This window comes from Coregonus lavaretus, assembly GCF_964263955.1.
Source record: "Coregonus lavaretus genome assembly, contig: HAP1_SCAFFOLD_256, whole genome shotgun sequence".
Lineage (NCBI taxonomy): Eukaryota > Metazoa > Chordata > Actinopteri > Salmoniformes > Salmonidae > Coregonus > Coregonus lavaretus.
In genome coordinates this window covers 199,268-227,177 of record NW_028166494.1, presented here as the reverse complement: position 1 = coordinate 227,177, position 27,910 = coordinate 199,268, and the positions used below count along the sequence as shown (strand labels likewise).

The 27,910-nt window shown below is 47.4% G+C and overlaps 1 protein-coding gene across 1 annotated transcript; it reads left to right on the top strand.

Moving 5' to 3' along the window:
* Positions 1-1,108: 1,108 nt before the first annotated feature.
* On the top strand, positions 1,109-27,578 carry LOC311114636 (rho family-interacting cell polarization regulator 2-like; the record flags this gene model as incomplete). Its single annotated transcript, XM_084189878.1, has 22 exons — positions 1,109-1,131; positions 1,257-1,412; positions 1,834-1,912; positions 2,573-2,596; positions 2,897-2,950; positions 13,275-13,424; positions 13,560-13,623; positions 13,808-13,851; positions 14,454-14,579; positions 16,543-16,691; positions 17,075-17,204; positions 18,346-18,803; positions 18,933-19,197; positions 19,692-19,861; positions 21,130-21,298; positions 21,683-21,815; positions 21,995-22,159; positions 26,017-26,181; positions 26,541-26,743; positions 26,931-27,014; positions 27,252-27,342; positions 27,450-27,578. 22 exons carry the CDS (start codon positions 1,109-1,111, stop codon positions 27,548-27,550), a joined length of 3,003 nt encoding a protein of 1,000 aa, XP_084046004.1. The 3' UTR covers positions 27,551-27,578.
* Positions 27,579-27,910: the final 332 nt, after the last annotated feature.

The window sequence follows — 27,910 nt, the reverse complement described above, 5'->3', positions numbered from 1 at the left end:
TACCAGTAGGCCTATGGTCTCATGAGTCTTCTCAAGAACCCCCTGTGGATAGACCAAGTATCCCCAGGGGTCCTAGTATCCCTGGTTGGGAACCACTGCATAAAGGATACATTTTTATATTAGACACAGAAGGCTGAATCCTTACCTGATACATGTATGTATAACTTGGAAGGTGGGTTTAAATCATGCATTGATTTTACCCTCCTCTGACTGGGAATGTAGTAATTGCTATACATTAATCAGTTGAGTGAGCGTTAAGCGACTGACAGACGACCGTCACGTGTGGTTATCTCCTTCTGATACGTGTCTGTGTGTGTCTGTGTGTGTGCCTACATGTCTGCCTACTAAAGCACTGCTGTTAGGCTGAACGTAGCATAGCGCTAGCTAGCGTGACCTCAAGGCACCTGATTCTGCACGCTGGCCTAGATTTGTGGCAGCTCTGAGTTCCAGGCAGGCAGCAGTACGTGGCACGTTCTGACTTGTCGAGCGAGAAGAGAAAATCTGCTGTCACTGTGTCCCCATAATTCTGCTCTTTATAAGGAAGTAGATATTTGTCAGTGTAGTGATATGGCTCTAAAGTATTCTACACTACATACACTAGTTAATTAAAACCAGAAGACCGCTTTCCATCACTCTAGGGTTGGAAATATTGTAAAGAGCATTTCAAATGTGAATGTCACACATCGCCACTAGAGCAGTTAGTGCACTCCAGCATAAGTGCTTCGACTAGCCCCTGACCCCAGTACAGTTCATATTCCTCTGCCTATTATACTGGGGCGGGTTGCCTTGAACTAGCCCCTGACCCCAGTACAGTTCATATCCCTCTGCCTACTATACTGGTGTGGGGATGCCTTGAACTAGCCCCTGACCCCAGTACAGTTCATATCCCTCTGCCTACTATACTGGTGTGGGGTTGCCTTGAACTAGCCCCTGACCCCAGTACAGTTCATATCCCTGCGCCTACTATACTGGTGTGGGGATGCCTTGAACTAGCCCCTGACCCCAGTACAGTTCATATCCCTTCACCTACTATACTGGGGCAGGGTTTTCTTGGGGACTGTCAATAGGCGACGGAATTGTCTCTGGTGTGTGAGGTATGTGTTCTGAGATGTTTTATGAAAAGAAACTACAGTACGTGACTCTTGTGTATTGTGGACTGAGGAGTCCATATTCCTGTATTGACCTCAGAAAGACCACCTTTGTGACCATTTCTGTTGAGGACCCAAAAGAAAACCTTCAAATCTGTGTGTGTCCAGGTGTAACTCGTTCATGGGGAACTCTGTGGTGCAGAAGAAGCCCCCGTCCAAGCCCAAGAAACCCCATCTGTCAGGGCACAAGGCCAGCAGCGGCTCCAGAGTGCCCCAGCCCAAGAGGGTGGAGGAGGTGTACGGGGCCCTCAAACAAGGCCTGGAGTGAGTACATACACGCACAGAAACATGCATGCACGCATGGCACACACACACACACACATGCACATGCACACACTCATACTCACTGATGATCCCAATTCCTTATCTCTTTTGCTCACACACATACACACACATTCTCTTTCCCTCCCACTCTCCTCACTCAAACAAGCTGTCATTCCCTCACCTCTCATAGTTTCCATCCCTTGGACACACACACACACACACGGCCCATATGATAACCTGGTGATATGTGAGAGCTTTATTGTAAGCTGTGGCCTCTCTCTCTCTCCCTCTCCCCCCTCCATCCCTCCCTACAACTTCCCTCTCTTCCCCTCCTCTCTTCTCCCTCTTCCTCCACCCTCTCCTCCTCTCTCTCTCTCCCCCTCCTTCTCTATCTCTCCCCCTCCTTCTCTCTCTCCCTCAGTGAGTATCTGGAGGTATACCAGACTGAGCTTGATAAACTCACCTCTCTGATGAAGGACATGAAGAGGAACTCCAGACTGGTGAGACAGGATGTGAGCTCACCATCATCACCATCACCACTACCACTGACTGTAGTGTAGGCTCAATCCTAAATCAACCCCTAGACCCTACACCCTATGCCCTTGTTGTAGTGTAGTACTTCTCAACCCAGTCCTCAGGGACCAACCTGTCATTTCACTTACTGTCTCTATCCCAACACTAGCACACCTGATTTAACTAGTCTACAAATCATCAAGCTCTTGATTATTTGAATCAAGTGTGCTACAGTGTTGGGGTTAGATCAAATATGTGAAACGGCTGGTTGTCCCAGAGGACTGTGTTGAGTAACACTGCTAATGTAGCTAGCTACACGTCTCCTCATTCTAATTGGCCTGATAACCATTTTGTTAATGATGTTATTTCTTCACCATGACATCTCACATGTGGTAATGAGCGATTAAGCTGCCTCTCATCTAGTTCTGTAGCTAGTAGCTACTACGCTAGTCAGACAGCAAACACATTTCAGCTCCTCTAACCAAAGACATCTTCTCTCACTGGGAGGAAGCTGTTTTAAAAGAAATCATATTCCTTTTGTTGTCAGACAAATGCAATCTGCTTTGCATTAATGGAATAGTTGTGAGCTGTGCCTCCATATGCTGTGCAGTAGTAACACTATCTACTGTGTGTGTTTTTTTCCCCAGGGAGTCCTGTACGATCTTGACAAGGTGAGTGAGTTGTGGGGAGGGCACCATGCCTAACCTGTCTGTCTGAGTGGGGATGGATATTTGATGTGTGTCTGTGTGTGTGAATAACTTCTCTGACAGGAAAAGAGAGAGGGGGATTAGATTACCATAAATGAGTCTGCTCTCGGTTGAAAGTGTGACATGTTTGATCATTGAAGATGTTACCCTCTGTTTTAACTTCTGTCACAGACAGCTTAAAGGCGTAGATGCACAATTTACTGACAGTATCTTCTCTTGTCAACAACACAATGTAACTCTAGCTTGTTCTATTTCTGTCTGCAGCAAATCAAAACCATCGAGAGGTATATGAGGCGGTTGGAGTTTCACATGAGCAAGGTAGGTATTTGCATAATAGCAGAGCATATTGTGTTACTGTACTGCTTTGGATAGATTCTTCTGTAGCCCAATCTGTGGTGCTTCAAACTGAGTCTATGCTTCTGAAAACCTGGAGCAAAAATGAAGAGAACATGAAGTGCTTTAGAGAGGGTTTAAACTCTGCTCTCTCCCCTCCTTCTTTGCCCCTTGTGCCACCCCCACACGCCAACACACACTGGTATCGTTAACAACATAACACCTCAACCAGGCTTCCCACGCACTAGCAACAGCAGTTTGAGTGTTGCTATGGATCCTTCAATCATAGCTGAGTCATACAATTTTCTATATTGACATTTTAGTCATTTAGCAGACGCTCATATCCAGAGCGACTTACATGAGCAATTAGGGTTAAGTGCCTTGCTTAAGGGCACATCGACAGATTTTTCACCTAGTCGGCTCGGGGATTAGAACCAGCGACCTTTCGGTTACTGGCACAACGCTCTTACCCACTAAGCTACCTGCCGCTATACACATACAGACGCATACAAACATCCACAACATTACCCCTGCCCAGACCCACCTGCTCACAACCCCATCTCCAGCGCCCGCATCACTCTCCGCCACATGGCCTCAAACTGCACCATTTTGTTTCTCTCCGTTGCTTAGACATTTAGATAATAAAGCTTTGACCTTTCCATTGTGTTAACGATGGAGGATTGGTTGATTTACAGTTTTTAAGTATACATTTTTTCAAGATGATTGACGATAAAAGTATCGTCCAACCCATCGGGTATCTCACTGCACCCTCATACGCCATGTCTTGAAATATGCAGACAGACGGATTAAAAGTAAATTGACATTGTAATACTTCTGACAGCCAACTTTCTAGCTCCGCCCGTAGCTTTTGGACTTTATAGCATTCCCAGAAAGCATGGATTATTGAGTCATTATTAGTTTTACACTTAAGACATGACTCTGCCATTGTGCTCTAGAATTTGTGAATTTTGTCTCTAGTGTAATACATTTGATACATTAATTTATACTGGATTAAGCGTACATTTTTGTTAATTGTAATTTCGTTAGTTATGTTCCAACATTCCCTCCATCTTGTGCCTCTTTTTATCGCTCCATACTCTGAGTCAGACTGTCTGTGTTGTGTGACTCTGGCATTGACCACTTGACCTCTCAGACGTCTCAAATGTTTTTGCTGAGAGCCAAGGCCTTGAACACACACACACACATCCTGTTAATATTAATCGACCTGACACCTCGGAGTCCCCCTGGCTATACTCCCTTCAGGGGTTGCCAGATTGGGTGGCATTCTACCCTGCCATGTCCCTGTTGTTGACAGATTGGGTGGCATCCCTGCCATGTCTCCTCTAAGGTTCCTCTCCAGTAGCCCTGTTGTGTGTGTGCCAAACCTGCAGTGGAACATAGCAGAATGAATACTAGTCAATAACAACACAACACACAAACCAAAATCAGCCCCTGTGCCGAAGGTAACCATGGAAACATGGAGATGTCGGCTTTGAGGCTTCTGAAGATCTCTGAAGAGCCAATCATTGTGACGTAAAACATTTTTACATACACACACACAGACCCCTCTACACACGCACCAAAAGGTTTTTGAACTCTGTGTATTTCCAACCTTTGAAAAAAACAACGCTATCTCTCCTTTCATTACTTAAGATGATGAAATGTTCCTTTTGCCTTTCAACAGATGTGTGCTGCCTGTGTGATTCATTAGTGTTGTGCGCTACCATTACCTGCTCTGTTTTGTTATCCCTCACAGCTAGCATTGTTACACCTAGCATTGTTAGCACTGAGCGCTACCGTTTCCCACTTGATTTGTTATCCCTCACAGCTAACATTGTTAGCGTTGACACCTACTTAGCATTGTTAGCATCTGAGGCGGTGGGTGTTGAATCTAGGTCGAAGCAATCCTCTGGAGCAATTGACAAGCCCCTTGTGGCTTAGTGAGAGAGAGAGAGGAGAGGGGGGAAAGCGGGAGAGTATAGGAGGGATTGAGGGAGAGAGCTGTGGTGCTGTGAGGCGCTAATGAGGGCTATTTGGGTGAGGGCGGGGAGGTGTTTGAAACGAGACAGAGCGTGTGGGTTCTGTGTTGGCACCCTGTGGAGAGTCTAGAGGCCTCGGGGGACAGGACAGAGATCAATCGACTGGTCCTGTTTCTAGTCTGTGGGGGGGGGTGTCATGCTACTTACCAACACAGGGAGGGGTGGGGATGATAATGGTGCTGCCGGCGTGTGTGTGCATGCGTGGTGTTTGTTGTTGGCAATGTGTCTCCTCACACTCAAAACAGTCTTTGGCCTCCATTCAATACTCATTTGGTGCTCTGTGAACAGTTAGCACACATAGGCCTATGCACATTCTCATTACTACTGATGAATGACGTCCATTTGGAGTTCTTGAGATCTACGGGGGTTTTCTGAATAAGAACAACACAAACATTTCTCATATACAGTTTTGACCAATGCTGTAAGACTACTTTTTGTATTTTTTGTAAGTCGACAGCATGGTATTGTAAATTGGACAAGGGACAATGCATGCTGGGAGCATGAGTGTTCTAAAGTGGGAAGCCAGCTGATGCCTATCTCTGGGTGGCGGACAGCTGACACGCACACGGACACACACACACACCAACACAAAGCCAGCCCAGACATCAGCAGATATCTATCTAATGAGATCAATCTGAATAAAGAACTCAGCCAGGAGAATCACCAGACTGACTAACTGTCCTCTGAAACACTGATGATGTCAGGGAATTAAATCTACATCCATAGCCTGCCTCATCACCACAGGGAGAAGAGGAGATCAAATCAAACCCTGCTTTGTGGTGCCGTGGCGTTTCAAGCGTTAATGTTCCTCAAACTCCTCAAATATTGACTATACATTTTAACAGGAATTCTAACATTTTAACAGCTGTTTTGGATCTGACATAGCCTAATACAGACAGAAGAATGTCTGTTTTATAGCCACTATGCTGCATCAGTTGGGCTACAGGTGATAATGCTTATTGCTAATAGCACATCTGATAATATAGATCATGCATAGGCTATATGCGTGGTTCAATATGTTAAAATACATTTTACATCATTTTTACCAATATGTTATTGGGCCCATTTCAGGAGGTTGAAATTATATTTTAGATGGTGTCAGCATCATTCTAGTTTCATACATTTTGGAGTAGAACGTCCTTTGAAAAAGTCACCAGAACTGAGCTTTTTAGACCTTTTCATAAAAATTATCCCAGGGAGGACCCCGGTCCCCCTAAGCAAGAGGACTGGAATTGGTCAAAATCGCAGTTTAATACATGTACAAAAGGATCCTCTGGTCATGGCTTTCTTACATGAAAGGGGAGGTTAACTTGGCCCCAGACAATCAAATCTTGATTTACTTAAATGTCAATCATGGGATATTTTTTTTTGCTTTAACCCCTGGTCAACGCACTCCTAACACACATTTGACGCAAGCCCTTGTGTGTCAGCCAGGGTTGGGCTCAATAGAATTGAAGCCAGTCAATTCAGAAAGTGATTTTTTTTATTTTATTTTTTATAAATAGCTTCTACTTCTCAGTATGAGAAGTCTTTGAAAATTAATGCACTCTTTTTGATTATTTAATTGTAATTTACTTCCTGAATTGACTGCCTTCATTTAGAATTGAGCCCAACCCTGGTGTCACCAGTAACTGTGCAACAGCGAGGTTTGCGACACACAACACAGTGCCAGGGGCACACACACACACATACAACAGCGTACACACATCACCCGCGGTGGCTGTTGACAGGAAGGTAGTAGGGCAGGGCCAAACAGGAAGTGGTGATTGTGACAGGGGTTGGTGAGAGGAACATGAGGGGAAGGGGTGGGGACAGTCACCTCTTTATCTTGTCCTTTTGAAGAAAGGAAATTAATAGAGCCTGAAAAGAGGACTATAAATAGATAAACAGGGTTATTTTGAAGTGTGTGTTTGTTTGTGTCTCTGTGTGTGTGTGTTTGTAGGCGCGTGTGTGTCACTGAGTATGTGTGTGTCTATGTCGCTGTGTGTTGTGTAATTGCGCTCGGACTAAGACCAACCCAGCTGGACACAGAATGGCCACCCCTCAGGGTGCCAGCTGCAAGGGGCTACTAACCCATCGCCTATCAGAGATGAGAAGCTGTAAATTATGCACAACCATCCCGGTTTCCTTTCTACAACACATCAGGCAGTCCAAAGTGATGCCTGCCCTGTCTGCAGATGAGAGGTGTAATTGGGAAGCAGGTGGCATGAATCAGCCCTGTGATGTTGCCCTGCTTAGATTTGTGTCTGTGTTGCGTGCATGTGTGTGCCTGTGCCTACCGGTGCTGCCCAGCCCTCATTACTGAGATGAGGGCAGGAGATTGAAGGCCAGAAAGCTGGGACTGGCAGGTGGCTCCTATTCCCTTTTGGGGACATGTGTGTGAAGGGGCGGTACTCCCATGGCTTATGAATTAAAGGGTAGGTAGCATAAACGTAACATATGGATTTGCATTAGTGTGCGCATCAAAAGTCACAATGCAAAGTTACACCTCACTTTTCTATTTTTCGAGTTATTACATAAAACCGATCAGAATTCAGAAGAATGCCGAACTCATGTCGAAAAATGTTTTCCTGGTGTGTGGAGGACCCGGAAAGCCAGCCTATTCCCTATAATGTAAACTCCAACAGAAATAACTTAAAATGTATAACTTCAAATTAAGCTAAATCCTTTGCACTCATGACTACTGGTTTCAACTTAATTTTCAGCCAACTTACAAGCAAATATTTGATGAATTTATTGTTACAAGTCAACTTGCAAGGTTGCTAGCCAACTAGCCTGCTGAGGTTAGCCCTACTAGCCTGCTAACGTTAGCTCTACCAGCTTGCTAATGTTATGCATGAGCCAGCCAGTTGCTATCAACACCTAGCTTACAGCGACATTAAATTAAACCAACGTTTTGGAAATACATAACGCCATCTAATCAGTTATCAAAGAATGTTAGCTAGCTGTATGCATTTATCTTAGCCAGCCAGCTAACAGTAGCTACTGAGCCAACTAGTTATTAGTCTAGCCAACCATCACGGTTAGAGACCAGCTAGAACACAACTAACACAACTAAAACCGCAGATTAAAAGCGAAGAGAGAGCAGAGACTTACAGATTGATGGCTGGGGCCCATCCGATGGTAGAACTTTTAAAAGAGTGCAGGATGAGTTAGCTACCAAAGCTATTTCACAGAGAAAAGTTGACAAAACAAAAAAGAGAACAGACGAGGTACTACACAATTAGAGCAAGCACATTTTGAGCCCACGGCAAGAAGGCACCAGAGCCTGCCATGCTAACGGGTTCCCACTACATAACACAGCCACAAAGTCAGTGAAGAGGATGCTAACGTTTGCCAGCTTGAGCTAACTACCGAGCTAACTATACTGTATATAAAGTGTTTATATACAGTATATATGTACACTGAGTGTACAAAACATTAGGAGCACCTTCCTAATATTGAGTGTTACCCCCTTTTGCCCTCAGAACAGCCTCAATTTGTCGGGCATGGACTCTACAAGGTGTCGAAAACGTTCCACAGGGATGCTGGCCCATGTTGACTCCAGTGCTTCCCACAGTTGTCAAGTTGGCTGGATGTCCTTTGAGTGGTGGACCATTCTTGATACGCATGGGAAACTGTTGAGCGTGAAAAACCCAGCAGTGCTGCAGTTCTTGACACACTCAAACGGGTGCACCTGGCACCTACTGACAATTTTTAGGGCCTTCCTCTGACACCGCCTGGTATAGAGGTCCTGGATGGCAGGAAGCTTGGCCCCAGTGCTGTACTGGGCCGTACGCACTACTCTCTGTAGTGCCTTGGGTTCGGAGGCCGAGCAGTTGCCATGCCAGGAGGTGATGCAACCTGTCAGGATGCTCTCGATGGTGCAGCTATATAACTTTTTGAGGATCTGAGGACCCATTACAAATCTCCTGAGGGGAAATAGGCTTTGTCGTGCCCTCTTCACGACTGTCTTGGTGTGTTTGGACCATGATAGTTTGTTGGTGATGTGGACACCAAGGAACTTGAAGCTCTCAACCTGCTCCACTACAGCCCCGTCGATGAGAATGGGGGCGTGCTCGGTCTTCTTTTTCCTGTAGTCCACAATCATCTCCTTTGTCTTGATCACGTTGAGGGAGAGGTTGTTATCCTGGCACCACATGGCCAGGTCTCTGACCTCCTCCCTATAGTCTATGTCATGGATGTTTAGTTTTTTTAATGTTTTGTACACTCAGTGTATATTCTACATTATCTAGGTGAAATTATGTTCCCTCTTATACTGAACAGCAGTAGAGATCTTGTCCTGATTGTCCTGTTGTCTGTTTGGGATCTGGGCTTATCCTCCTGTTCTGTGATTGGCCCTCCCCTCCCCTCAGAGAGTACTACATGTGTTTGATGTGGCCAGGCTGTAGGTCTGTGTAGTATAATCTCTGCCCTGCTAGTCCCTGGTGTAATGTAGAGGGGAAGGGTAAATCCACTACAGCCCAGATGAGCCATATCGTAAGAGGATTTCATTTAGTCTTAGAGACTCTCCTTTCTTAGCGGGCCATGAATGATGCGGTAGATATGTGTGCATGGACATTATAATAATATTTTGGTTGCGATGTTTTGGGGCTAAAGACATCGTCTGGGTCCCCTCTTTCCTGATGATGTTTTGGGGCTAAAGACATCCTCTGGGTCCCCTCTTTCCTGATGATGTTTGGATGTTTTGGGGCTAAAGACATCGTCTGGGTCCCCTCTTTCCTGATGATGTTTTGGGGCTAAAGACATCCTCTGGGTCCCCTCTTTCCTGATGATGTTTGGATGTTTTGGGGCTAAAGACATCCTCTGGGTCCCCTCTTTCCTGATGATGTTTGGATGTTTTGGGGCTAAAGACATCCTCTGGGTCCCCTCTTTCCTGATGATGTTTGGATGTTTTGGGGCTAAAGACATCCTCTGGGTCCCCTCTTTCCTGATGATGTTTGGATGTTTTGGGGCTAAAGACATCCTCTGGGTCCCCTCTTTCCTGATGATGTTTGGATGTTTTGGGGCTAAAGACATCCTCTGGGTCCCCTCTTTCCTGATGATGTTTGGATGTTTTGGGGCTAAAGACATCCTCTGGGTCCCCTCTTTCCTGATGATGTTTGGATGTTTTGGGGCTAAAGACATCCTCTGGGTCCCCTCTTTCCTGATGATGTTTGGATGTTTTGGGGCTAAAGACATCCTCTGGATCCCCTCTTTCTTGATGGTGTTTGTTTGTGGGTTAAATCCACTTTTAGTAAGTTCCTTTTTAAACCTAAGAGGACAAAAGCCACTGAAGATTAAAGCCACTCGTGGATAAAGCTCACCCCTCGCTTGCCAGCTGTGTGTGTGTGTGCTCATGCCTACCTCAGCTGCTGTTACATAGTGTGTGTGTGTGTGTGTCCCTCTAAGGGTGTGAGCAGTCGAGCCCACAGAATGTGTTGTTTCCTCATTCTGTTCCCAGCCCTATAGCCCAACAGCCCAACAGCCCAACAGCCCTATAGCCCAACAGCCCAATAGCCCAACAGCCCTATAGCCCAACAGCCCAACAGCCCAACAGCCCAACAGCCCAATAGCCCAACAGCTCAACACAGTGTGTTTTCACAGTCACCCTGTCTTTCATTTCCTGGGGTGGTGGGTGGGTGACACACTGTTGTTTTGGACCCAGCAATATGGTGATAAGTTATCACAATCTCTAGATGGGTGTTTTGTTACGTTAATAACACTTTAAGGAAGTTCTTACCACAGAGAAAATATGATATATCAAACCAAAATTATTTATAGGAGTGTTGAGACTGTTAGCCTTACTCAGTGTGGTCTGGAAAATGAGTAGTTCAGTATATATGACATTTAGCTGACGCTTTTATCCAAAGTGACTTAGTCATGCTTGCATACATTTTAAGTATGGGTGGTCCCGGGTATCGAACCCACTATCCTGGCGTTGTAAGTGCCATGCTCTACCAACTGAGCTACAGTGGACCACCATGCAGTCTAATGGTAGTGTATTAATGCTGATTTCTCCCCTGGACTGCAGCATCGATCAGCAGGGCAGGCATCCCACCCTAGACTGACTGACACCAGCAGGTGTCAATCACTGACAGGCAGTCTCTGCCCACTCCCCCAAATCCCCATTCCTCAGATACCACTCTGAACTTGGTGGCCTGAATCCTATAGGGCAACGTTGGCACAGAGGGTCTGGCTACTGCACTCTCCTGCTGTACAATCCTTCTAAGATATTTGAGCTATATACATTTGTTAAAAATAGTTATAGAGAGTAAGGTGACATGGAGTCTTCATTGTTAGAATTCATTCTAATCCTTGTTAGTAGTCTTTTTCAATTCTCTCATTGGTTGTGGCTCAGCTCTTTTCAATCAGAGAGAGTTGTGGTTTAGCTTTATGTTTACCAGCTGCACAGATCAGCTGCACCCAAATAAACAGCTCAACACATACCAGGGGCGGGGCGGGATGGGAGTGAGGGTGTTGTGAGGGGTTGCGGTAGCGGTAGGGCGACCCTGGGGTACAGGGCTGTTGTGGTTGGGGCGGAGGTGGATGGGAGTGAGGGTGTTGTGAGGGTGTTGTGAGGGTGAGGGGTTGGGGTAGCAGTAGGGCGACCCTGGGGTACAGGGCTGTTGTGGTTGGGGCGGGGGTGGATGGGAGTGAGGGTGTTGTGAGGGTGTTGTGAGGGTGAGGGGTTGGGGTAGCAGTAGGGCGACCCTGGGGTACAGGGCTGTTGTGGTTGGGGCGGGGGTGGATGATGCTATGAGAGAAGCTGGGGCAGGGCAGGGTTTCTCTCTCTTAGTATCAAACATAGCAAAGATCCACAGAACCTGATATCATCATCATCAACCCCCTCAACTCCCCTCCTAGACGGAGTGTTCCACCCTTGAATTGGAGTGTCCCAGTCCCCTCCCTGACAACCGACAGCTCTTGCTATTTTCCTACTAAATTCATCTACTTTATCATCCTCCTCCCCCTTCACCACTTCTGTGGCTGCTATGATTGTCAAAGCGTTGGGGAATACGATTGGCCCATTTCCCCCCTCTGTTTTCCCCTAATGAGAACCTTAAAGACTGCGATGCATCAATATTTCACAGCTCCACGGCGACGTCTGAATATTTCCTTTTGATTTGGCCCGTTCCAGGTCTTTGTTTATGCCTGCCAGACAGTATAGTCTCCACAGACAGACATGCCTGCCAGACAGTATAGTCTCCACAGACAGACATGCCTGCCAGAAAGTATAGTCTCCACAGTCTCAGGACAGTCTCAGTACAGTAGGGAAGTCAGCACATTATAACATCACTCAGGCTCATAACAGGCAGAGTGAGGGATGGAGAGTGTTGGCTTGCATAAGTAAGCAAATGGATATCTCTCTCTCTCTATTCTGTCTCTCTCTGTCTCCCTCTCCTCCCACAGTGTCTTTCTCTCTGTCTTTCTGCTGGGTGTGTGGGTATTAGACAGCGCTGGCGGTACAGAATGAACTTAGTCGGCTCCCAAACGATCGCTAAACGCTGTCTGCCACTCTGCCACCATGGGAGTATTCCACAGGGTGACACAACATGAATGGGACGGCACACTACACTGCAGGCGCCGTTTACACAGCTCCATTCCCACAAGCCTCTCACTCTCTTCGCCTCTGTCTTCCTGTTCCCCCGTTCTCTATCCCCCCTCCCTTTTCTCTCTACAGTCCATGGGCCAAGCATAGTTAATATGAAGGGGGAAGTTGGTCAGTGTGCTGTGCTGCTGGGTTGGGAATGATCTAAATGTGCAGTTCTATGATGAAGGGTGTGGGTCTGAGACTGGACAGGGCTTGCTCATCAGTCTGTCAGACATGGTAATCTGTCTCCCCCGGAAGAGGGCTGGAGTGAGTCCTTCACATATACACCGCCGCTCTCTAGAAATAATCAGTCATCTGCCGACTGAATATTTAGTATCTTTATGTATGAGGGAGGATGGGTAGGATTTACACGCTTGTTTTAAGCCCAGGGCTTTTGTTTGTTGTATGGAACTTCACAAACTTCACAGGCTGTTATTGGATGATCAGTGCAGAGTGTGTAGTTTAAATGTATACTTTTATAAAGGTTATAAATCTGTAACTGTCTTTGATGTGTATACTTAATGCATTTGAAGTCTCTTAACCCTATTTTTGCTTTATAACAATTGTAATTCTGTATGCCGTGTCTATTGGATATATTTGTGTGTAACCATGTCCATGCTGTATGTTAAGTCTTTTAACCCTGTCTGTGCTGTATGGATTATAGTGTGTAACCATCTGTGTGCTGTGTTCTCTGCAGGTGGATGAGTTGTATGAGGTGTTCTGTATCCAGCGGAAGCTGAGGGAGGGAGCCAGTAAGATGAAGCAGGCCTTCTCTGCCTCTCCCTCCACTAAGGCCAGCAGAGAGAGCATATTAGAGGTCAACCGCAGATACAAGGAGTACACAGAGGTATGTATGGACCCACACACAAATCAGCCTATTTACCGGTGCTATATGATCACCCACTGAGATCTAACACAGCCTGGTGTCAAAGTTTTCTCCAGTTGTTTGTTTTTGAGCTGATCAGTCTCCTTTCCTCCCCAGAATATGAGCACATTTGAGGTGGAGCTGGAGAACCTGTTGGGGGAATTCCATATCAAAATGAAAGGTAAGACTGAGGCCAGTTAGGGTAGACCGAAAACAAACAAGCAATAATTTCACTGCCCAATTATCTCTCCGTCTCACTCTTTCTCCCCCCCCCCCTCCCCCCCTCTCTTCCTCACTCACCCACCCACCCCCTCTCTCTCTGCCCCCCTCTTCTCTCTCCTCTCTATCTCTCTCTCTCTCGTCAGGTCTTGCTGGCTTTGCTCGTCTCTGTTCAGGAGACCAGTATGAGGTGAGATTAATGAATATAAGACTTGACTCTCTCTTTCTCTGTCTTTATCATTCCTAACAGGCCCTCTCTGTATCACAAATAGACAACTATATCTTTCCATATCTGCAGACTGCCTCGAAAACGGCACTTATAAATAAATAAAAACAACTGTTTCTTAGCTTATCTCTGACTCCTTGGCCCTGCATCTATCTTTAACCTCTCTCTTTCTCTCACCCCCTCTCTCTTCCTCCTCTATCTCTCTACCCCTCTTTCTCCCTCTCCGCCCTCCCTCCATCTCTTTGTTTCTTTCCCTCCCTCCCTCCCTCCCTCCCTCCCTCCCTCCCTCCCACTCCTCTCTGTCTCCTCTCTCTCCCTCCCTCCCTCCCACTCCTCTCTGTCTCCTCTCTCTCCCTCCCTCCCTCCCACTCCTCTCTGTCTCCTCTCTCTCCCTCCCTCCCTCTCCCTCCCTCCCTCCCTCTCCCTCCTCTCTCTCCCTCCCTATGTTCTTCCCTCCCTCCCTCTCCCTCCTCTCTGTCTCCTCTCTCTCCCTCCCTATGTTCTTCCCTCCCTACCTCTCACTCCTCTCTGTCTCCTCTCCCTCCCTCCCTCCCTCCCTCCGTCAGATCTTCATGCGGTATGGGCGTCAGCGATGGAAACTGAAGGGGAAGATAGAGGTGAACTCCAGACAGAGCTGGGACGGAGAGGAGATGGTCTTCACGCCCCTCATCACAGACCTCATCAACATCAAGGTACAGCAAAATCAGTCAGTCAATCAATCAACCAACAAATCAATTATATTTATAAATAAATATTTATGTCAACATTCTTCAAAGTGCTTTACAGTAACCCAGCCTAGAGTACAGTAACCCAGCCTAGAGAACAGTATCCCAGCCTAGAGTACAGTAACCCAGCCTAGAGAACAGTAACCCATCCTAGAGAACAGTAACCCAGCCTAGAGAACATTATCCCAGCCTAGAGTACAGTAACCCAGCCTAGAGAACAGTATCCCAGCCTAGAGTACAGTAACCCAGCCTAGAGAACAGTATCCCAGCCTAGAGAACAGTATCCCAGCCTAGAGAACAGTATCCCAGCCTAGAGTACAGTAACCCAGCCTAGAGTACAGTAACCCAGCCTAGAGAACAGTAACCCAGCCTAGAGTACAGTAACCCAGCCTAGAGAACAGTAACCCAGCCTAGAGTACAGTGGCCAGACTAGAGAACAGTAACCCAGCCTAGAGAACAGTAACCCATCCTAGAGAACAGTATCCCAGCCTAGAGAACAGTATCCCAGCCTAGAGTACAGTAACCCAGCCTAGAGTACAGTAACCCAGCCTAAAGTACAGTAACCCAGCCTAGAGAACAGTAACCCAGCCTAGAGAACAGTAACCCATCCTAGAGAACAGTATCCCAGCCTAGAGAACAGTAACCCAGCCTAGAGAACAGTAACCCATCCTAGAGAACAGTAACCCAGCCTAGAGAACAGTAACCCAGCCTAGAGAACAGTAACCCAGCCTAGAGTACAGTAACCCAGCCTAGAGAAAAGTAACCCAGCCTAGAGAACAGTAACCCAGCCTAGAGAACAGTATCCCAGCCTAGAGTACAGTAACCCAGCCTAGAGTACAGTAACCCAGCCTAGAGTACAGTAACCCAGCCTAGAGTACAGTAACCCAGCCTAGAGAACAGTAACCCAGCCTAGAGAACAGTATCCCAGCCTAGAGAACAGTATCCCAGCCTAGAGAACAGTATCCCAGCCTAGAGAACAGTATCCCAGCCTAGAGTACAGTATCCCAGCCTAGAGAACAGTATCCCAGCCTAGAGAACAGTATCCCATCCTAGAGAACAGTAACCCAGCCTAGAGTACAGTGGCCAGACTAGAGAACAGTAACCCAGCCTAGAGAACAGTAACCCATCCTAGAGAACAGTAACCCAGCCTAGAGAACAGTATCCCAGCCTAGAGTACAGTAACCCAGCCTAGAGAACAGTATCCCAGCCTAGAGAACAGTATCCCAGCCTAGAGAACAGTATCCCAGCCTAGAGAACAGTATCCCAGCCTAGAGAACAGTATCCCAGCCTAGAGCACAGTAACCCATCCTAGAGTACAGTAACCCATCCTAGAGTACAGTGGCCAGACTAGAGAACAGTATCCCAGCCTAGAGAACAGTATCCCAGCCTAGAGAACAGTATCCCATCCTAGAGTAAAATAACCCAGCCTAGAGTACAGTAACCCAGCCTAGAGAACAGTAACCCAGCCTAGAGAACAGTAACCTAGCCTAGAGAACAGTATCCCAGCCTAGAGAACAGTATCCCATCCTAGAGAACAGTATCCCATCCTAGAGAACAGTAACCCAGCCTAGAGAACAGTAACCCATCCTAGAGAACAGTATCCCAGCCTAGAGAACAGTATCCCAGCCTAGAGAACAGTATCCCATCCTAGAGAACAGTAACCCAGCCTAGAGAACAGTAACCCAGCCTACAGTACAGCAGCCAGACTAGGGAAGTGGGGTTCAGTCCTGGTCTTGGGGAACCACAGAATGTGCAAGCTTTTGTTCCAGCCCAGCACTAACCCACCTGAATGACCCTCTAACTTCCTGTCTCTGGTCCAATCACTTGACGAGCTGAACGGGTCTAGCCACTCACATCCTGGTGGGCAGTGTGATCTTACTTCCTTTCTCTGGTCCAATCAGCTCCAACTTCCGGTCTCTTGTCCAATCAGGTTACCGAGCTGAAGGGTCTAGCCACTCACATCCTAGTGGGCAGTGTGATCTGTGAGACCAAGGACCTGTTCACCGCCATGCCTCAGGTGGTGGCTGTCGATGTCAACGACCTGGGAACAATCAAACTCAATCTGGAGGTCACATGGTTGTAAGTGGACTTAAATGTCTCTTTGAGGGATGGACATGTTTTTAAAGTTTTGTTAGTGACTGTTGAATTAGAGGAAGTTCACAGAGGAAGTTAACAGAAAGTTATTGGTGTGGTGCAAGGAGCAGAAAAACATGAACAACATGGAAACAGTAAGTGAAACCAAAACATATTGTAGGACATAGTATTATAAACTACACAATAAATACTACGGTGGTTAGTTACAACAGTGTACGTTGACTACATGAAGTTATACTGTAACACTGCCCTCTTCTGGAGAACCTGGGTGTCTGCTCCAGTGTTACAGCAGCATTACCATAGTAGTTTATATTGCTCTAATGGACTTCTTCCCCTCCTAACCGTCTCTCTGTCCTCCCCCCATGCAGTCCGTTCGATGTGGAGGACCTGACCCTGTCTTCAGGCAACGTGAGCAAGGCCACCGCCCTGCAGAGACGGGTGTCTGTCTACAGCCAGGGCACGCCAGAGACACCCACCTTCCAGGACCAGTCCTTCTTTGTGAGTCCCAGTTAGAGCCTCCTCTCCCTGGGGTGGGATAGGGGAGAGGAGTGGGTGTATGGCTCTAGTCCCAATGTTGTCTTATAGCACAGCATTCTGCATACTAGCACCTTCCTGCTCACAGGATCCCTCGTTGCACTAACCCTCTAACCCACTTACCCAGGATTGCTTTAAACTGTGAAACTGTATGCAATGTATATGTGTCTGTGTATGCTAACAAAGCAATGGCTAAGTCTGACTAACCCTAACCCACCCGCCATACCCTCCTTGCCCCCCATCCTCCCTCCCTCCCTCGTACCACCCCTCCACCCCTCTGCACCCATTCATCCTCCCTCCACCCCCCTGCTCCCTATGAGTGGTAAAGGAGTTGCACCCCCGCCCCTCCCCGACCCAGCATCGCTTCTCCTTCCTCCACGCCCTGAGGAACTCCCTGTTAGAGAAGCTGAGATGCAGTCGCTCCTTTGGCGACCTGGCCTCCCTCCGCCCCAGGCCCAAGTCCAGCCTGGAGGTCTATGTGAGTGAGGTGTGCTACTGTAGTGCTAGCCCCGTTTACCCCTGCCTGTGTGGCTGTGCCTGCACCTGCTTATTTGTTTGCATGGAGTGGCTTGTGTCAGCCTGTGTTCACATCCCAGACTGAAACAACAGTAGGAGGGGGGAAAGAGGAGGATGTTGTGATGTCACTAGACTAGCGAAGCACCTACAGGCTCTCTCCCTACCCTCTCTCTTCTCTCATCTGACTCTCTCTCTCTCCCTACCCTCTCTCTTCTCTCATCTGACTCTCTCTCTCCCCACCCTCTCTCTCTCTCTCTCCCCACCATCTCTCTTCTCTCATCTGACTCTCTCTCTCTCCCCACCCTCTCTCTTCTCTCATCTGACTCTCTCTCTCTCTCCCCACCCTCTCTCTCTCCCCACCCTCTCTCTCTCTCTCTCCCCACCCTCTCTCTCTCTCTCTCCCCACCATCTCTCATCTGACTCGCTCTCTCTCCCCACCCTCTCTCTTCTCTCATCTGACTCTCTCTCTCTCTCCCCACCCTCTCTCTCTCTTTCTCTCTTGCCACACCCTCTCTCTCTCTTTCCCCACCCTCTCTCTCTTTCCCCCTCTCTCTCCCCTCTCTCTCTCTCTTTCTCTCGCTCTCTCCAGTCCACCCTGCCTGACGACGTCTTTGAGAACGGTGTGTGTGGCAACGCTGAGTGCAAGCGCCTCTCCTTCACCTTTTCCGATACCTCAGTCTCCTCCCCCAGCCCAAGCCTCGCCCCCGGCCAGTCCAACCCCGAAATCACCGTCACGCCGCCTGAGACCGACCCCTGGCCCCAAATATCCCAGAGGGAAGACAAAGGGGTAGAAGAGACGGTTCGGGTGCACGCAGACGTAGTGGAAGAGGAAGAGGGTGAGGAGGAAGAGGAGAGTGGTGACAGCGGCGGTAGTGTGAGCGCTAGCCTGGTTAGCGAGGAGGCGGAGTCAGAGTGGGAGAGGGCAGAGTTCCAGTGTAACGTAGGTTCCTCTTCTCTCTGCTCGGAGAGTCAGTTGTCAGCTGTGGCTCCTGAGGATGTGTTCCTGGACCACACTGGGCCTGACAGGGATGGAGATGAGGACGACAGGTAATATGTGATTGATGTTTTGTCTTTATGATGTTTATTGCGCAGAGGCCAAACTAATCTCCCCTCAATTAAATTGTATTGTATGTATTCTATTCTATTCTATTGAATTCTATTATATTCTATTGTCAGCTCGGAGCTGCTGAAGCCCGTGGAACTGGACACTGAAGAACCAGGCAGCTTGACCAGGCAGCTGGTGAGGAGGCTGACGTCGTCCGACATTCTGCCCGAGGTGGTGGCTCTGAGCTGGGCCGGGGAGGGAAGCAGGGCCTTCCTGGAGAGCAGCCTGGAGGAGGCCCTGCACAGCCTGCTGCTGAGGCTGGAATCACTGGGACAACGCTGTAGAGAGCTGCAGGACCTGGAACAGGAAGTGATGCGCCTGGAGGACCTGCTCAAGGTGAGGCCTGGCTGCCATGTCCCCTGTGTCATTCCAAATAGCACCCTGTTCCCTATGTAGTGCACTACCTTATGTGGCCTTGGCCGAAAGCTGGACAATGTATAGGGTACAAGGTGCCTTTTGGGATTTGCCCTGGGATCAGATTTGTTGTTTATTTTTCATAAAGATAAATGATCTGGTTTTTAAGAGTGGTAGTTAATGTATGCTGTTAAGGTGATTGGAGCTTTATTGTGGTATTGACATATATTAACATATATTAGAACCCCCCCATGGTAGCAGGTGGCCTCCATTAGTATTAGTCTAGCCAACCCCTGGCAGGGCTTTTCAGGGCTTTTTAGGGCTTTTTAGGGCTGAGTATTTCAGGGTCTCATCTTTCCCTCAGTGCTGTCTCCCGGGCTACTGTAGTAAGTCGTCCAGATTCTTATAACGCCTAGTCTCCCTTAGTGCTAGCCCTCCAAGCAGGGTTTCAGTATCTCCTGACATCTCTCCCTCAGTGTCGTCTCCCGGGCCACAGGAGCAGGTCGTCCAGCCTCAGCCTGACGGTTGAGAGCGCCCTGGAGAGCTTTGACTTCCTTAACACCTCTGACTTCGACGATGATGATACGGGTGATGACCACGCTCTCCACAGCTCTGTGTTCTTTGACATGGAGGTGGAGAGAATTGGGTGAGTCGAGAGGGAGGGGAGGAGGGGGGGAAAGTCCCCTCCCCTGTACTCTCTCTAGTCTACTACACCCTCTGTCCCTACCTGGGAGATGGTGGTGGTGACCCTGCCTGTCTCCTTCTGTCTGACCTCTAACCCCACTGTCACGCCACATCTCTCCACGGCCAATGAGATTCCAAGGGGCCTTTGTGTATCTGTGTGTGTGTGTATCCCTGTGTGTGCGTAAACCGGTGTGCGTATCCGTGTGTGTGACTAACCCAGGCTCTCTCTCCCCCCATCTGTCTCTCCCCTCTCCTTCTCCCCCTATCTCTCTCCCCTCTCCTTCTCCCCCATCTCTCTCCCCCCCCTTCTCCTCTCCCCCCCCCCATCTGTCTCTCCCCTTCTCCTTCTCCCCCCCTCTATAGATCTCTCTCCCCTCTCCTTCTCCCCATCTGTCTCTCCCCCTCTCCTTCTCCCCCCCCCATATCTGTCTCTCTCCCCCTCTCCTTCTCCCCCCCATATCTGTCTCTCTCCCCCTCTCCCCCCCTATAGGTCTCCCCCCCTCCCTATAGGTCTCTCCCCCTCTCCTTCTCCCCCCCTATCTGTCTCTCCCCCCATCGGTCTCTCCAGCCCTGTGCCTCTGTCCAGTGGAGTCAGGTTAACAGTCTCTGCCAGGTGTAGGTTCTTTAGGGTTAGACTGTTGTCTTGTGACTGTCTGTGTCACTGTGACTGTCATGTATGGTGTATGTTATGCGGTGTGATTATGATTGTTATCGCTGTTGTCAGCCTAACAGTGTCGTGGCTTGGTCTGTTTGTCTGTTCTATGCCCTATGTGTCTCTCTGGCCATGTCCCTCTCCTATCTCTCTTTCTGTCCACCTCTGGTGCCCACTTCCTGTCCAGATCACAGTCCTAGAGCGTTTGTAAAATTCAATAAACATTGTAGGGTGTTACTCTATACTGAAAATGAGTAGATGTTTGTTAGCCAGTAAATGATATTCTGTACCATAGCCTCTATATTACGATGGAACAAATTACTTAAAATAATGGAAGCATAATGCATTTAACTCTAGCATCCCATATCATGCTGATTTACATATACATACTGTTATATTCTCATGGTTTTAGTAGTGATTGTATGAAAAATGTATGCACTCACTAACTGTAAGTCGCTCTGGATAAGAGCATCTGCTAAATGACTAAAATGTAAATGGAAAAAAATAAAATATTCCACTTCTACACTCTGCTGCTGCCCTCTGGTGGTGACTGTGTGTATCTCCTGTCTGTCTAACAGGCCTGGAGGCCAGCACCCAGAGGCCAGGGGCCACCTGAGTGAAGCCCTGACGGAGGACACCGGGGTGGGCAACAGTGTGGCCGGCAGCCCCCTGCCTCTCACCACCGGCAATGAGAATCTGGATGTGGCCATCGTCATTCACCTGCAGTACTGCGATCATCTCATCCAGGTGAATGAACATGCTCCAGTGCCCTCACAGAGGAACTCTGGAAAATGACACAGAATTTATTGTTTTTGTTTTTCTTATGATATTGCTATAGACAAGCATGTTTCAAATCCACTGAGTTCCTATTAGGCTGTCTCATTTCAATGTCAAATTATTTTTTTTTTTTCCAATCGATAACAAACTAGACTCTGTCATGCTAACTAATTACAGTCTTGCGCAGATGTAGTGAAATGAAATTAGCATTGATCGAAGAGTGTGGCCGGGAAGTTCTCTTGTCATTTATTGGCCATGACTGCACTGAAGTGTGGAGACTAACACTAGACTACATGGTTTGACTACACTGTGTGACTGTGTGTGCACCAACTCAATCTCTGTGTGTAATGACAGCTCCTGTCCAGTGGAGGGAACCCTTGGCAGCGTAGAGCCCAGCTCCAGAAGCTGTCAGCTCAGACTCAGCTGTTAGAGGAACTGGGAGAGATCAGCACAGAACGCCTCGGGAGCATCACCTCAGCTGCTGACGGTGGGTTGTCTCTCTCGCTACTTTACAGACCATTGTTTGGTAAATATTCATATAATGGAGGCTACTCTGTACTCTCTCTGGGGCAAGGAACTGGGTCTTTGGAAAACTGAGCCATTAGACATAAAGCACATTTCCGTACAACCATAATGAATCTCTATGTCCTCCCTCCTCTCTCTCAGTGCTCCCAGGGCTGGCAGAGCGGCCTGCTCTGATGGCTCTGTGGTCGGAGTGTAGTGGTTCTGGAGGACTGTTCCATACTACGCTGGACAGGGTGCTTAAACACATGCACCACAGCTACACCAGCCCACTGCAGGAGAAGCACCCACACACCACAGCTGAAACAGGTAGGGCTCTCTTTCTGACTGTGTGTGTTTGTAGCTATGTGTGTCCAACATATACAAAGTGTATGATGTGTATGTGAGTAAATTGATTGTATTACACCATAGTTCAGGGATCATCAACTAGATTCAGCCATGGGTCGATTTTGTTTTCTTGCGCAGATGGTCGAGGGGCCAGAACATAATTACAAATAATTTGTAGACTGCAAATTGACTGCAAGAAGCCCAAACAGATATAATATTTGACTAAAATATAAACATTTCAAACCTTGCTTACATTTTTATACTATCACGTCACTCTATTATGCGTGGGAATACTTGGGAATTGATTTCCAAAATTAAAATCAATTGGAGCTGATTTCCTGGTGTTTCTACAGTCTTTTATGTCCAACAATGAAAATGCTCAAAAAACAACTAAATAATGTTTTCTTTGTTTTTGCTTAGAAAACTTGGGGGCCAAATAAAACCGCCAATTGGGGAACCCTGCCATAGTGTGTAGTGCAGTTGTACTGTCACTGTATACATCTCACACGGCTGTCTCAGTACTGTCACTATATACAGTGCATTCAGAAAATATTTGGACCCCATTACTTTTTCCACATTTTGTTACATTACAGCCTTATTCTAAAATGGATTAAATAAATAAAAATCCTCATCAATCTACACACAATACCCCATAATGACAAAGCAAAAACAGGTTTTTAGAAATTCAAAAACAGAAATACCTTATTTACAGTGAGGGAAAAAAGTATTTGATCCCCTGCTGATTTTGTACGTTTGCCCACTGACAAAGAAATGATCAGTCTATAATTTTAATGGTAGGTTTATTTGAACAGTGAGAGACAGAATAACAACAAAAAAATCCAGAAAAACATATGTCAAAAATGTTATAAATTGATTTGCATTTTAATGAGGGAAATAAGTATTTGACCCCCTCTCAATCAGAAAGATTTCTGGCTCCCAGGTGTCTTTTATACAGGTAACGAGCTGAGATTAGGAGCACACTCTTAAAGGGAGTGCTCCTAATCTCAGCTTGTTACCTGTATAAAAGACACCTGTCCACAGAAGCAATCAATCAGATTCCAAACTCTCCACCATGGCCAAGACCAAAGAGCTCTCCAGGGATGTCAGGGACAAGATTGTAGACCTACACAAGGCTGAAATGGGCTACAAGACCATCGCCAAGCAGCTTGGTGAGAAGGTGACAACAGTTGGTGCGATTATTCGCAAATGGAAGAAACACAAAAGAACTGTCAATCTCCCTCGGCCTGGGGCTCCATGCAAGGTCTCACCTTGTGGAGTTGCAATGATCATGAGAACGATGAGGAATCAGCGGGAGGATCTTGTCAATGATCTCAAGGCAGCTGGGACCATAGTCACCAAGAAAACAATTGGTAACACACTACGGAGTGAAGGACTGAAATCCTGCAGCGCCCGCAAGGTCCCCCTGCTCAAGAAAGCAAATATACAGGCCTGTCTGAAGTTTGCCAATGAACATCTGAATGATTCAGAGGAGAACTGGGTGAAAGTGTTGTGGTCAGATGAGACCAAAATCGAGCTCTTTGGCATCAACTCAACTCGCCGTGTTTGGAGGAGGAGGAATGCTGCCTATGACCCCAAGAACACCATCCCCACCGTCAAACATGGAGGTGGAAACATTATGCTTTGGGGATGTTTTTCTGCTAAGGGGACAGGACAACTTCACTGCATCAAAGGGACGATGGACGGGGCCATGTACCGTCAAATCTTGGGTGAGAACCTCCTTCCCTCAGCCAGGGCATTGAAAATAGGTTGTGGATGGGTATTCCAGCATGACAATGACCCAAAACACACGGCCAAGGCAACAAAGGAGTGGCTCAAGAAGAAGCACATTAAGGTCCTGGAGTGGCCTAGCCAGTCCCCAGACCATAATCCCATAGAAAATCTGTAGAGGGAGCTGAAGGTTCGAGTTGCCAAACGTCAGCCTCGAAACCTTAATGACTTGGAGAAGATCTGCAAAGAGGAGTGGGACAAAATCCCTCCTGAGATGTGTGCAAACCTGGTGGCCAACTACAAGAAACATCTGACCTCTGTGATTGCCAACAAGGGTTTTGCCACCAAGTACTAAGTAATGTTTTGCAGAATGGTCAAATACTTATTTCCCTCATTAAAATGCAAATCAATTTATAACATTTTTGACATGCATTTTTCTGGATTTTTGTTTTGTTATTCAGTCTCTCACTGTTCAAATAAACCTACCATTAAAATTATAGACTGATCATGTCTTTGTCAGTGGGCAAACATACAAAATCAGCAGGGGATCAAATACTTTTTTCCCTCACTGTATATAAGTATTCAGAGACTCGAAATTGAGCTCAGGTACATCCTGTTTCCATTGATCATCCTTGATGTTTCTACAACTTGATTCGAGTCCACCTGTGGTAAATTCAATTGATTGGACATGATTTGGAAAGGCACACACCTGTCTATATAAGGTCCCACTGTTGACAGTGCATGTCAGTGCAAAAACCAAGCCATGAGGTTGAAGGAATTGTTCGTAGAGCTCCGAGACAGGATTGTGTCGAGGCACAGATCTGGGGAAGGGTAACAAAAAATGTCTGCAGCATTGAAGGTCCCCAAGAAACAGTGGCCTCCATCATTCTTAAATGGAAGTTTGGAACCACCAAGACTCTTCCTAGAGCTGGCAGCCCAGCCAAACTGAGCAATCGGGGGAGAAGTGCCTTGGTCATGGAGGTGACCAAGAACCCAATGGTCACAGAGCTCCGGAGTTCCTCTGTGGAGATGGGAGAACCTTCCAGAAGGACAACCATCTCTGCAGCACTCAGCACCAATCAGGCCTTTATGGTAGAGTGGCCAGACGCAAGCCACTCCTCAGTAAAAGGCACATGACAGCCCGCTTGGAGTTTGCCAAAAGGCACCTAAAGACTCTCAGACCATGAGAAACAAGATTCTCTGGTCTGATGAAACCAAGATTGAACTCTTTGGCCTGAATGCCAAGCGTCACATCTGGAGGAAACCTGGCACCATCCCTACGGTGAAGCATGGTGGTGGCAGCATCATGCTGTGGGGATGTCTTTCAGTGGCAGGGACTGGGAGACTAGTCAGGATCGAGGGAAAGATGAACGGAGCAAAGTACAGAGAGATCCTTGATGAAAACCTGCTCCAGAGCGCTCAGGACCTCAGACTTGGGCGAACGTTCACCTTCCAACAGGACAACGACCCTAAGCAAACAGCCAAGACAATGCAGGAGTGGCTTCGGGACAATTCTCTGAATGTCCTTGAGTGGCCCAGCCAGAGCCCGGACTTGAACCCGATCGAACATCCCTGGAGAGACCTGAAAATAGCTGTGCAGCGATGCTCCCCATCCAACCTGACAGAGCTTGAGAGGATCTGCAGAGAAGAATGGGAAAATCGCCCCAAATACAGGTGTGCGGAGCTTATAGCGTCATACTCAAGGCTGTAATCGCTGCCAAAGGTGCTTGAAGAAAATACTGAGTAAAGGGTCTGAATACTTATGTAAATGTGATATTTCAGTTTTTTATTTTTTATAAATTTGCAAAAATTGATAAACAGTTTTTGCTTTGTCATTATAGGGTATTGTGTGTAGATTGACAAGGAAACAAATATATTTAATCTATTTTACAATAAGGCTGTAATGTAACAAAATGTGGAAAACGTCAAGGGGTCTGAATACTTTCCGAATGCACTGTACATCTCACACGGCTGTCTCAGTACTGTCACTGTATACATCTCATACGGCTGTCTCAGGACTGCCACTGTATACATCTCACACGGCTGTCTCAGTACTGCCACTGTATACATCTCACACGGCTGTCTCTCTCTTCCCTCTCGGTCCTCCCCAGTGATCTGGCTGGTGGTGAGTGAGATGGTGGACAGGAGTGATCTGGCCTGCCCTCCTCCCTCGGCCCTGTCCCAGGACGTCCTCACAGTGTTCCAGTTCCACAGCTACGTCTCAGAGCACAGCGTTGGGGACATGGAGCAACACCTACTGCAGGTGGCCAGAGAGGGTAAGGCTCAGGACAAACACACCTTCTACCGCTACCAACATTCATGTTACTAGCCTCCCATCTTTTCTCATCTGTTGGGGGTCCTAGGATACTAAATTGCTCGGAGGCTGAGTAGTTTATAGTCTAGGTGCCATTCAGTTTTGCTTTAACTAACATTTTGCTGTTTGGCAAGACGATGTAGTGTTGAATGTAGAACCAGTCAGTAACCCAAGTTAGAGGTCTGATGATCTGATTAAGACTGAGGGGGTCCAAACATTAACAGACTTGCTACATGGTCCACTGAACAAAACTTGCTTGTAGCTATAAGTACCTGTGTGAGTTAATTTTGTAATAAACTCGATTGGCCGTCCATCCCTCAGCTCTGTTTGCGGAGGGCCTGAGCGGCGGCGACTCGGAGCGTTGTCTAAAGGAACTAGAGGAGGTGTCACACACCGGCCTGTGTCCCCAGCTGCAGACCCTCAGGGCCCTGGCCTCCCTCCTCTCCCACCAAGACCCCCAGCTCAGCAAGGCTGCAGCTGCCTACATCACTGCTGCTGCCTCTCACACACCCTTTAGGTCAAAGGTCAGTGTGTGTCAAATGGTGTTTATATTAGCCTGGGAGCGTCAAGGATCAACCCTACTGTCTGTCAAGTACTCACTAAATTAGCCAGGATTACTGGACAGGTGTGTTACGGCAGGGAACTAACTGAATTTGTTCATTTGTTTTTCTGTGTGTGTGTGTGTGTGTGTGTGTGTGTGTGCGTTTACAGGCGGTAGACTGCTACACACAGGCTTTGTCGGAGGGGAGAATTCAAACCCAAAGGTCTGCCTGCGCTGCTCTCCGTTATTTACAGGTCAGTGTATATCTGACAGCAATATTCTATTTCTATGGAAGTTCAACTGAAGTTTAACCGGTCTGTATGTTCCTGGTCTTAGTAAGATTTATTTATGAATCAAGTAATTCATATTCATTATGATGTCTCCCTGAAGAAAGAGCGTGACATACATTCCTTATGAACTTCTTCAGTGGCTCAGTCTCCTTTCATCAACATACCCATTACTAAGTTAACCTGTTTTTCTCTCTCTGTTAGGCGGTGGAGAGTATTCGAGCGGTGGTGTCGCTGTGTGACTCGGCAGATGAGGAGCTTCACCACGTTGCCATAAAAACCCTGCTCGCCTTGGGTGAGTGATTGACAAAAAACATGTCTGTTTTAGTGAACTTAAATAAACTTTCCAAATGGTTGAGGTCTAACGTGACTCCTCCTCCTCTTGCTGCTGCCGGACCCCAGGAGAGGAGGGGCGTCTGGCGTATGAGCAGCTGGACACAGTGCCCAGGGAGCTGGTACAACTGGGGACACGGCGAGGGAATGCTGTCACCACCGCCTTCTGAAAGCACAGGTCTAATTAACATAACCCCCCCCCCCCCTCCTCCTCCACTGCGCCTGTGCTTTGAGCCTTGCAGACAGAACATGCATTTGAATGGAAACAGCTAGGGGAGGGGCCCCATCAAAGCAGAGGAGCCCAGCTAATCATCAAAGGGCCACATGTCTCATCCTTCAACAGACTGGTCTAAATCCTAGTTGTCCACTCTCTGACGACCACTATTAAGCCATCTCTCACTGAACAGACAGAGCATATTTACTATCGTAACTATTATTATTATCATGGTTGTGTTTGACATTATTATTATCAGTATCACAGTTATGATAGCTTTATATAACTGCTATTAATTATTTGTTTTAGTAGGTGA